The sequence below is a fragment of the Trifolium pratense genome, linkage group LG2, assembly GCF_020283565.1.
Source record: "Trifolium pratense cultivar HEN17-A07 linkage group LG2, ARS_RC_1.1, whole genome shotgun sequence".
NCBI classification, from domain to species: domain Eukaryota; kingdom Viridiplantae; phylum Streptophyta; class Magnoliopsida; order Fabales; family Fabaceae; genus Trifolium; species Trifolium pratense.
This window is the reverse complement of record NC_060060.1, coordinates 3,183,335-3,195,188: the sequence shown is the minus strand read 5'-3', so window position 1 is coordinate 3,195,188 and position 11,854 is coordinate 3,183,335. Positions and strand designations below refer to the sequence as shown.

The window sequence follows — 11,854 nt, the reverse complement described above, 5'->3', positions numbered from 1 at the left end:
ATTAACTGAAAATTACGTAACATAATATAAAATTCAACAATAACATAAACGGAAAATCAAAACATAAACGGAAATTCAACAACATAAACGGAAAATCAAAACATAAACGGAAAATCAACAACATAAGGTAGCATACAAACGTGGATATTTCGGATCAATTTCAATCCAGTCGAACATTTTTCTCACATCTTCATCATCTTTCAACTCTTTCCATTCGTATTTCCGTGGTGCATCATCATATCCTCCAACATGGTCAGCTGCCAGATCGATATATGACTCATAATACGCTAGTTTGTCTATTTTGATTTGTCTAGCGTATTTGAAGCGATACATGGCTTCAATCGTATTTTTGATAGTTTGAAGAGTTGTTAAAGTGTTTTTCAAATCAACGCAGAACAACTCGTCGTTACCGCGAAACTTGATTGAAAATGGATAAGAAGTCGCTAAATTGTTTTTAACAAACCGTTTTGAAGTACTCATTTTGTAGAAAACGATTTCAATTATTTTCTAACTCTCCCTATACGTATTTATAATACATAGAAATCAATAATATCCACATATATTGTCAGTGCAATATCGACCACGAAAATATTGTCGGTGCAATATCGACCACAAAATATTGTCGGTACAATATCGACCACAAAAACTTGTCGGTGCAATTTCGATCATTTTTCACATAATACCTACCTTTCTTCAATCCCCCCCATCAAGTCTCTTATACCCCCTATATTCTGTTTCGCAAAATTTAAATTTATTTCGACTCGCAGAAACCGAAACATACCTTTCGATTAATATAAACCGAAAGTACTGGAACATTTCGGTTGATAAAGATCGAATTATGCAGAAACAAGGCCAGGTTATGCAGAATCACTTGCAGAACCACCTCAAAATCGTCGAGGTCAAAACCTGTTTTTTCTTTCAATTCATTTCCAAAATTATATCAGGCTAAATACAATTTGTTACAACATTTCATAACCAAAGTTTCATAATCATATTTCATATCAATAATACCAAAGTTCAATATACAATAATACCACATTTCATAACCAAGGTTCATGTGTAAATTGCGCATACAAAGTTAATATGTTACAAAGCATAATCGGCATGGTATACATCACAAAATAATGCGCTTAGCTATCCTTTCAAAAAATAGTGCGCTTAGCTACCATTTCAAAAAATAATGCGCTTAGCTAATTCAAAATGAAACTACTAAAATCTACTACAATTCCAACGGATCGTCTTTGCTACCCTTTCCAATCGTGACTAAGTCATCGCCTGCTCTTTCAATGGTCAACAGCTCACCAAACTTTTGCATTCTATCCAAAAACATGGGCTCCCATTCTGCAGCTTCTTCGGAACAAGAGTTTTTCCACTGATGAGCCGTTGGAGGTATCAGACATCCTACTTTCAATCGCACTAACACAAAGTGGTCAGCGAGCGCGCCGATGCAAATAATCTTGGAATCCAAGTCTGACGTGTCTGATGGAGGTTTGCCACGCAATGGGAAACAAGTTCTAGATGCTCCACACCTTTCCATATTTGATAGTTGAACAACAACCCTCTGAAAATGAGTAGCCACAACGTAACCCATATCCGGAAAAGTAAACCATTTGTCCTTGGTTGCAATAACATGTTTACTCCTTCTCGGTGGTGGGAAAAGTGCATCCGTGACATACTTGTAACGCTCAGTATCGAACAACTCCACATATGATTCCTTATGCAATCTCAGCTCCCTCTCCATGTTCAGTCTGATCAACTCATAATCTTGTTGATTTCCTTTTTGGTGCAAAGCTACCACACGGTATCCACAATAACCGTCACCTTCAACGTCAATAATATCTTCAATAAATGGGTGCATGAACTTCGGCATATGGTTGATAAAAGGAATTTCAGGAGGTGCTGGAGGTGCTGGAGTCAAAGTACTGATGACGAGTTCTTTAGGCACCTCAGGCACTGTTTGTGAAGTCGACGGCTTTGACTTTGTTGGTTGCGACTGAGATGCCTGTGTAGCTGCAATATGATCATCAACATGCTCCCACCGAGACTTATCCCTGCTCGTGGATCTTGTGACACGAACTGATTTTTTCTTTCTAGCACCTTTTGTTTTGGCCTTTTGAAGCGGAGGTTTCACAGAGGTGGTTTCTGGATATGCAATGAGACGAAGTTGATTCCTAATATCATTCTTCACGCTAACATCGGCTGTTTTTAATCGTTCCTACAAAGAAAGAAAAAAAAATCAAACTCATTAAAATTAATTGTATACAAAGTGTAACATTATACACATAATGTAAAATTAAAATCATAATAAAAAAGTATACGAAATGTAACCATTATATTTATGAAGGTGTAATAACCTGAATTGCTTTCCACTCAGCCAAGCAATCATAATCGTCAGCCACGTCGCCCGGTGCCGGCTCATCTTCGAAACACAGTTTCTTCCATTGAGGGTGAATCTCATCCAGTCGGATAGGTTTGTTATTTTTTATCTTCTTCGCAATCAAGCATGCACATGGCAACCCGTATGTCCTTCTCATAACACAGGCACACTTTTTGCTATCCATACCACATTCTTCGACCCTGTTTGCTTCGTCATAAATGTGATCCATAGCCTTTCTTGAGATTTTATAAAACAAGAATGCGTAAAGAGGATCATCATCGTATCTGTGTTCCGCAACAGACATACTCCGACCGAATCACCTTGTACTTCGGTGAACTGATATATCAACATCTTATTTATCGCTTCCCATCCTTTCACCAAGTCACCGTTACCGTCCTTCAAGTAACCTTTCAACACACCATGACATGATTCAGCTCTATTCGTGGTGTGATTCCCCATGTGCATATGTTGGTCTACCCAAGCATTGACAACCCTTTCTTTATCAGTGTCTAGGACAGTCTCTTCAACATAACGCAAAAACTTTGGCCATCTCGCACAGAGCTCCCTAAACACCATAACATTGTCAGCATATTCTTTTTCCGTTGGCGACTCTAACACATCATTAAAAGCATCGGTGATTTGATCCCACACATCAGTCTGCTTCTCATTCTCTCCATTCTTGATTTTCACAATTTCCTTCATCTTAGAGCTCACGTTCTTTTTTACATGGAAACGACAAACCATTGCAGCCGATGTTGGAAATACCTCGGAAACTGCATTCATCAGAGCCAAATCCCTATCGGTGACAATCACCTTCGGTCTAACATCCTCATTCCTTAAGAGACTGATACACTGCTCTAGAGCCCAAGTGAAGTTGTCTTCTCTTTCATTGGTAAGCCAAGCAAATCCAACATTGAAAGATCTCCCAGTTGATGTGAATCCGACAATCTCAAATAACGGCATTTTGTATTTGTTTGTTTTGTATGTCGAATCCATCAAAAGCACAGTAGGAAAAGAATTGAACAAACTTATAGATTTAGGATGTGCAAAGAAAATGTCTTGAACGTGTTCGGATCCGTCTGCAACAACCGTCCTATGTTTGAAAAAATACCCGGTCTCGACAAGTCTTTTGGAGAGGTGTTGCATTTCAGTCATTGATGCCCTCATTTTAAGTTTTAATCGATGACTTAAATTGTAGAGTTGCTTTGCCGTTGTCTTGTTGTTTGGATCCCTATCTTTCAATGTGGACATTATATTCTTAGGCGGAACCAAATTCCTTGACATTTCCTCCATACATTGCCTTTCTTCCGGTTTGAGACGACCGACAATGAGATGGCCTTCAACTGCCTTGTCCAACTCGTGGTTATGTTTGCCATTTACAACGGTCAAATGCCATGTTTTATCGGCATGACAATAACCACGGAGTCGAAATGGACAGCCGCATTTCCTCGTGCCGGTTTGATCAGATTTTAGCTTCTTATTTGTTGACACGTACCGGCCTCCCCGCTCGCAATCCAACCTGAAATATTGCTTCCTCTTATCGCTGCCGTTGTCGGATTTGCCAATTACAATTGCAAACTTTAGCTTTAAGGCAATCTCCCGAGCCCATCTAATCAACTCATCTCGGTCAGGGGTTGCCATTTCAGTGTAAAAATGATCTGATGTATCAATCTCATATGCAACAGGTCTAGATGGAGGTTTATCAGGCGGAACCTCAACAATTCCCGGGGCACAGATACCTAGCACAAGCTCTCGTTTGCCCGCCATAACTACATAATATAAGAGGGATAAACACATAATTAGCCACATATAATACTTAATACATATAAAATTGGTAGCACATTCTATAATCCATAACAGCTAAGGCAATGCAAGCAAAACAGACAGTCAAGGCAAGTAATTTTACATTGCAAAAATTAAAGTTCCAGTAATTTCGGTTAGTATCAACCGAATGAATCCTTCGGTTAGGCTTGGCAAGCAAACACGTTTAAACCAACACAAAACCAAAAGTTCCAGTCATTTCGATTCGTATTAACCGAAGGATTCCTTCGATTTCTATAAATCGAACGATTTTGTGTCAGAAACCTACCAACCTAGCATATATGACAGTTGAAAATAAAAGAAATTAAACGGAAGATTACCTTAATATTGTGCTTCAAATCGCCTTTCAACCCTTAGCAAACGTTCCAAACTTGATTTTAAGCAGCGATTTGACTGAAAAACGAATTGGATTTTGGGATCTCTTTTGGTAGTGTGGGGATGAAGTATTGAAAGTGATGAAGAATGTGAGAGGTTGCTTTCTATATAAACATACTTCGATTCGTAAAACTCGAAGGACAAAGCGAGTGGTTTTTAAAAACCGAAGTTTTTATGTTTTCGATTCGTAAAACCCGAATTTGCTAACCAAAAAATTGGTCATTTTCGAAGGGCAAACTGGGATTTAAGGGGGGTATAAAAGAAACGTGGGGGGTGGGGAGAGAAAATATCATAAGTAAATGCAAGGCCGATCCAGCATCTTTAGAGGCCTAAAATAATTTTATGGTTAGGTCTTTTAATTACTTTTTAAAAATAATCCAAGACTTCTAAAAAAATAAATAAGTTATGGTAAATTTAATGTTTGAACCTAATAATTTTGACATTACTCACATTTTTGATTTTTTGTTCGCATCTTAAAAAGCGAGAAGATTATTATGATAATTTCGGGGGCGCGTGAGGATGAGGATTTCTGGAGGGCGAAAAAGTAAGTCTCTAAGGCATAATGTAATAATCGAAAGAGGGAGTACTTCACAGGTTTTCGATATCGCCATATAAGATCACCAAAATACCAATGTGCCATAGTCAGAGGATCATCCCTGATCAACCCATACTTTTCATAACATGTAGTGTCAAAACTTAATTAAAATGCATGACAGGGAATTTTTCCAACTGGTAAATATCTAACTTAAATGGCTATTCTACAAAAGTCTAAAAAACATCATAAAAACTCTGTTATGTATGGTACTACGACAGTGCAATTAGCATGTAATTCTTGGCGACAGTGTCTTGATCAGTGTAAGAGAGATCTCATTCATGATAATATTCAATTAGTGCCACTGACAATTAAGCCAAGGAAGACCCCATCAACAGGTTAATCCATTATGTTGCTACTGCTTTGGTCGTTAGAGTAGTGTTTTGTGTACTCTACTTCCGCTACTTGTCCAGCAACTGGTGAAAATGAATCATATTTTGCAGTATCTTGTTCTGATGAATATTAGAAATTTGTTATTGTACTTAAAAAGATTGTCACTGATATATACATTTGTCTGCATCTCTACATGTATCTCATCAACATATACTACAAATACATGCAAAAAATATAATGATAGACAAAGACATCATGACTTTATAGAATAAATAAAGTTTAGAATGTTAATTAATTAGCTTATTAACCCTTCATAGTATTATTAAGTATACATAGAAAAAGATTGCAGATAAAACCTGCTTAGCTAGAATTCCTACTCGGTAGTTGCCGTTTCCTGCAAGTCTCACCAGAATGGTTAGCTACTTACTTCACTTCTCAGTTCTCACAATTTCAGTTATCAAATCTTTGAAGATCAATCTTTCAATATCCAACACAACATTTGGTATCTCATTGTAGCATTCTGTATTTGTCGGGTGTTGTACCAAATCTTCTAACAAGATACTTGTCAAATACTCGTCCTCATTAGCCACGCTGACATTTTTATTTTTATGTTGTAACTTATCAATTTCTGTGCAAAGCATATCCAAAAGATGCTGTCCTTCTGGTTTTGTTACTTTTTGCTGATATGGCTTGTAAGAACTCTCCGATATTAGCTTTTGAAATAGCATTTCATTAACGACATCAAAGATGAGCTTTCTTTGCATTTTGTCATGATTGTTCGTATTACCAATGTTGCCGTGCATCTTGTTTGTCTTTATTTTCTCTAGTGCAAGGAACAACATTGGGTTAATCGGGTAACCTGACGAATGCAATGCTTGGCTAGATCTAGGACTGGCAAGCAGCCTCGATGCTAGGAGTATTTCTGATATATATTTGTGGTCGGGATCTTTGTGGTCACTGAAACTCGTGAATCTTTCATCGTCACTGTGTTCAAATTGTTGCAGAATTTGAACTAAATTGTGAGTTATCAAGTCAATATCACTGGTTCCATTGTTGAAGTTGACTTTTGTGTCTTCCGAGTCCTCCTCACTAGTAGTATCATAAGTGCTCAGAACTTCATCTGTAGAAATAAATTCAAAGGGAATCATAAGTGAATGACAAAAAATGTAATCGGCAAAATGATTATTTGACAGATATTTTATTATACTAATTGACATTCAATCTATGTTGCTTAGAAATATAATGTGAAATATACCTAAATCTTTTGAGATGTTTGTTTTCCTTTTTACCGGAGAAGGTGGATCTTCTCTATAGAACGCGGCATCAAGAACGGACACAGGACTAGGTTGTTCTGCAGTAACTATTGTTTCAGCCATAAAGCTTTCCTTGCTCGAGTCCTTTTCATTTATTTCCTGCAAAGTTGAGATTTTTTGTCTAGATGGTGTTCTCGGGGAAGACAATTCCATCGATTGCCTATTTTGCTGTCTTCTGTTACTGCTGATGTCTGATGATGGGCTGCTTGGCGGGGAACGCCTCTCTAAACCGAACTTCTTTTGTAGTCTCGGGCTGTTATTTTCTCCAATGATGACTTGAGGAACTTTTGAGGATTGCATCAATTTTGAAGTTCTCATCTTATTGCTTTTGTCCACTGAACGAAAAGGTGGACTAATAGGATCTTTGACGTGTTTGATTGCCGGACTACCTTTTGCTGTTTGCCTGCCAAGCTTGTCAGCCAACATTCCGTTGGTAGGATCACTGCGCGAAACCTTGCTACCTAACGGTTTAACATTAATTGACATTTCTGTGGAAGAATTATTTGTTTTCCTTGCAACCTTTGTCGGTTTCACGATGACAATCGGAGATTTACTACCCTGAGTTGAATTCAATCTCTCAACTGTGACAGATGTCGGGTTCTTCTGCCGTGTTCTTGGGCTTTGTACATTCAAGTTTTCACTGACACTACTATTACTCCTATTGTCATATGGAGAATTTGAAGCCTGGTCACTTGTAGTATCTAATGATTCTTTGTATCTGTGCATTGCTTCAAGAATCTGTTTAAGGGCTCTAAGATCCTTTCCGGATTTTTTGAACTCTAGATCTGCCATCCTTTTCTCAATTTCACCGTAAACTGAGAGGGATCGGTTTGAACTCTTGGAAGCCTGTAATTGTGAATATGGTGTCACATTTGTGATTGAACCGTCCCTCCGAGATTGAAGCAAGGTAGTCCCTTTGATTGTCCTTGAGAATTCCGAATCTTTCTGTTGCTTGTATTCATCACTCATTCTAGATCCTGCAAAGGTCTCGTCTTTGTCGGTGTAGCAGATATCACAAGTTTCTTCACTCCAATCAGGGAATGCTTCTAGTCCCATCAACTTTGCCACAACACTTGATGGTCTTTTAGACGTGTCTGGTTCTTCCATCTGCTTGACCATTGTGTTCGAGCCTCCACACACTCTCTGTGGACCCTTCAAAAGGTTCCGATTTTTTGCTCCTTCGTTGAAACTTTTGACGGACCTTTCCTTGCTGTCCAAGGAAAGCCTCGGGAGTTCCTTGTGCTTCGTTGCAGATTTGAGTGTGCTTTGTATATCTCGCCCATCATAGGAGAGTCTTGGTGAATCCCAAGCAGTCATAGGCCGCGGAGAATCAACGTGTTTCAAGATTCGACTCTTCTTTTCCTCTTTAGCCATAGTTTTCACCGATAAAAATCTTTGTGAATCTACATGCATGGAGTCTTTTACAATATCATGGAAATCAAGCGGCTGATGTCTTTCGTTGCCAAGTTGCTTCATTTCTGCTTCTGATTTGGAGTTTTCCGTGACTTTCATCGGACTTACTGATGGTGGTTCTATCTGTATTGTTCGGTTAAACTCGAGGGATGACATGCTAGATGAACAAGATGACGAAGACATTGATATTCCTGATGATGATTCTGTCGAGGATTGTTGATTCTCTCTTGCTACTTTCACATTCTTTGCCTGCAATCATAATCTCAAATTCTTAACTGATTCTGCTAAATTTCTCAAATTATGTAAGTCATTTTGATGTACTTATCTTACCTTTGCTTTTTGTGTTGTATTATTCAGCTCTTTGATGTTATTACTTGTTCCCCCTGAGAAAACGAAAAAAAAAAAAAAATAGTAAGAAGTAATTTGAAATAATATATATATGGAAAATCTCAAACCTTAACATGTTTCACATAATTATGACATTTTTTTACAAAACTATGTGCTACTGTCAAAAAAAAAAAAAATGTGCTACTAACTTTTTGTTTAGTTTTAGAAATTGTCGTTCGGGGTTTAAACCTCAGCTCTTGTATATAAAATGTAACATCCCTACAATTGAGCTAAGCTCACGAGGCATGGATAAGTGAGGTGTTCGAAGTTCGAACTTTGACCGCCGCATATAAAATGCGATGTCCCTACCAACTGAGTTAGGTTCACGGGGATTAATTTTATTCCTTCATAATATAAACTAGTTAAGGACTAAAACAAATCAGTAAGAATTAAAAGCAAAAAAATAGTTGTACCAAGAAAAAAAAAAGCAAAAAAATAGTATATTTATTGAATAAAAAGCAATATATTTGTTTGATAAAAATATATTTAAGCCATGAAATAATTATAGGCAAATCATAAGGTACAATCTCAAATAAAAGAGATTGCAGGGTATTATTCTAGACAATTGAATTATCAAAATTTCTTCAAACATCTAAAGGAGGAAAATAAATTATAAGAAAATATATGTAAAAATTCCATTTCTTGAAAAGTTTCATATAAAATGGAAATGGTTTTGTAGGTATCTTAAATCCAGAAATTTAATTTGGAAAAGAGTGCCATATTTAATTTGAAGCCAGTTCAGAAAAAGCTTTGGTTTGTCTTGTAATATGTGAAGTAAAAAAACTTTTACCAAATTACCATCACTCTCATCCCACCAAAATAAAAATAAATAAAATAAAAATAAATAAAATAAGAAAAACTAAAAAGAAAAAAATGTTTTTTGGTTTCCAAAAAAAAATAATATCTGTATACAAGATATTCTTGACATATTGCAAGTTAACTTAATTGGGTCATTCCATTACTGTTTCCATTACTGTTGAAATAAAGTGATTATAACCTTCATGTCTATGTCAATCAGATTTTATCTATTAATCCTGTTTACAAAACATTATTCTATTAATCAAGAAAAAAATTCTTTTAACTTACTCAAAATCATCTCTAAGAATAACTTTATCCACAAATAAAATGCACATTTAAGCCTATGAAAACTTTAAAAATAAAAAGATAAATTATTTTTACTATTTTTTTCTTGAAATTAAAGAACCATAAATTTTCAATTCCTTAACATGTACATAAATTATGATTTGAGAATTCAAAAGACAAAACATAACACAACATACAAAAATTAATTTTTCAAAATACATAGCATAAAAATAAAAATAAAGATATTATTATATAGTATATATAGATTAATTATACCTTGATTTGGTATATTGTGACTATTGTTGTGGCTTGTGAGGAACCTATGACGATCAAACAACTGGAAAAATCCACTGATACATCCAATTTGCTTCTGCAATTCTTGATTTTCATCCTTCATTGATGATGTCATCATAGCCTTTTTAGACATTTTTTTTTTCTTCTTTTTGCACCCCCCTTCAATTTTCTCAACTCTACTAGACTTTGTTTAAATAATGAAACTACCTATCATTGACCCTTTTTCTCTCTCACACTGAATATAGCAAAAAGTTAAGATCTTTTATTTTGGGGTCTTAATTTTTGCAACAAAAATTTGATATTTTTTCACAGGGTACTTTAGAACAAGGAAGAAAAATATTAATATAGAATTTATTAATATTTTTTCATAAAAATGAATGAAGTTTCATAAACCATGATGCATGTGTGTATTCAAGAGAATGTTGTGTAAGAACATGAAGAGAAACAAGATAAGATAAAGAGAAGAAAAAATTTACATAAATTATGGATGTTTGGTTTTACATATAACAACAATGAAGAGAATATTTTCTGCAAAAGCAGAAAGAACAAAAAGAAGTAAAAATGAAGCAATTCCAAAGTGATATTATGTTAGAGCAGTAACTACAGAGAGATTTGTTAGACCCAAGAAGAGATGTTTTTATATTATCTGTTGTTGTATTGTATAGCAGAGTGAGAGAGAGAGAGAGATATTGTTGAGGCTAAAGTGTATTTATTATATGGTATGATATGATATGATATGATGAAAGGAAACTTAGGCAACTAGGTAAGTGTTGAATTAAGCTTATAAAGAATAGATTATGTGATTTAGTGCCAACTTTTTTAATTAGATTACGTAAGAGAGATTGAAAGGTTAGCTAGAAGGGTGGAATTTAGGGTGTCAACATGTGAGAAAGGGATACAAATCATACAATTATTAAAATAGTAAATTGACACTAACACATTTTTGGATCAGGATTTGCTGCAGTTAAGAAATAACGCAATAATACGCAATAATCAATTTTGTTCACTAATTTTATATCAGACAGTTATAATACATATATGTTAAAATGTTTTGACTATTCATTTAAATCGGACGATTGATATTGTAACTGCACATCATGTAATCTGTTTGCCACATATTTCTCATTACGTTTAAATTAAGAAAAACAAATGTTTTCGCCTTTAATGTAACGATTTTCAATCAACTGCACTTTAAAGTCGATCATATAATATCCAAAATGTATGTGTTAAAGAATGCGTCGTTAATTGTTGTAATAAAAATATGATAAATAATTGGAGGAAGGAGAATGATGGTGAGAGGGATATGTGTGTATGTAAAGAAAAGGTGGGTCAGATGACTCAGATCTGCTAAGGTCATTTCCTAGCATTTGTAATGTGAAGACAGTACAACGTGGGTGGGTCTGTGGGTTGGACCTCTAGCAAGGAGCATGTGGAGTTTGTCAGAGGGAGGAAAGACACAAAAAGGAGAGAAGGGAAGGACTGGATTTTATAGCAAAAGAATATGAAATTGAAAGAACATTGTGGGGGCTAAGAATAGTATAGTCTCAAAAAAATAAAAATGAGATAAGAGTTTTAGGAAATTATGGGGTGGGAATGTGTAAATCTTATATCGGATAGGTTGAATATGAATTTATAAGTAAGAAGTAATTTTTATTTTATAAGTTAGTTTTGTAGGTTGTAGGGTTGAATTAGGTTCAACTCTTAATTTTAAGATGATATACGAGTTTTTTCAAGATTCGTTGGATTACCTCGTATTAGATTTCCGCTATTAGACCACCCACCGTTTATAATTATGCATCAATTTTAATAGTGTTGGGTGTGAGGTATGTGTTAAAAAGTGTCGCCACATAAGATGTGATCAGTTGG

General features: G+C 35.5%; 2 protein-coding genes across 2 annotated transcripts; both read right to left on the bottom strand.

Annotated features, from left to right (window-relative positions):
- Window positions 1-1,219: 1,219 nt before the first annotated feature.
- Window positions 1,220-4,542, bottom strand: LOC123910024 (PKS-NRPS hybrid synthetase cheA-like). Its single transcript, XM_045961048.1, has 4 exons — window positions 4,519-4,542; window positions 2,705-4,146; window positions 2,355-2,609; window positions 1,220-2,215 (listed from the first exon to the last, which is right to left on the bottom strand). Exons 2-4 carry the CDS (start codon window positions 4,142-4,144, stop codon window positions 1,220-1,222), a joined length of 2,691 nt encoding a protein of 896 aa, XP_045817004.1. The 5' UTR covers window positions 4,145-4,146; window positions 4,519-4,542.
- Window positions 4,543-5,168: 626 nt separating this feature from the next.
- LOC123906990 (protein LONGIFOLIA 1-like) lies at window positions 5,169-11,446 on the bottom strand. Its single transcript, XM_045957041.1, has 4 exons — window positions 9,971-11,446; window positions 8,555-8,607; window positions 6,754-8,473; window positions 5,169-6,618 (listed from the first exon to the last, which is right to left on the bottom strand). Exons 1-4 carry the CDS (start codon window positions 10,119-10,121, stop codon window positions 5,927-5,929), a joined length of 2,616 nt encoding a protein of 871 aa, XP_045812997.1. The 5' UTR covers window positions 10,122-11,446; the 3' UTR covers window positions 5,169-5,926.
- Between the last annotated feature and the right edge of the window lie 408 nt (window positions 11,447-11,854).

What these genes read in the sequence shown, in the direction of transcription:
- LOC123910024 (XM_045961048.1), bottom strand. Translation starts at nt 4,144, where the DNA reads ATGGCGGGCAAACGAGAGCTTGTGCTAGGTATCTGTGCCCCGGGAATT. An exon ending in TGATATATCAGTTCACCGAA is followed by an intron (nt 2,610 to 2,704) that starts GTACAAGGTGAT and finishes ATCTCAAGAAAG; the next exon opens with GCTATGGATCACATTTATGA. An exon ending in CTGAGTGGAAAGCAATTCAG is followed by an intron (nt 2,216 to 2,354) that starts GTTATTACACCT and finishes CTTTCTTTGTAG; the next exon opens with GAACGATTAAAAACAGCCGA.
- LOC123906990 (XM_045957041.1), bottom strand. Translation starts at nt 10,121, where the DNA reads ATGTCTAAAAAGGCTATGATGACATCATCAATGAAGGATGAAAATCAA. An exon ending in TCACAATATACCAAATCAAG is followed by an intron (nt 8,608 to 9,970) that starts GTATAATTAATC and finishes TCGTTTTCTCAG; the next exon opens with GGGGAACAAGTAATAACATC. An exon ending in AAACATCTCAAAAGATTTAG is followed by an intron (nt 6,619 to 6,753) that starts GTATATTTCACA and finishes TTATTTCTACAG; the next exon opens with ATGAAGTTCTGAGCACTTAT.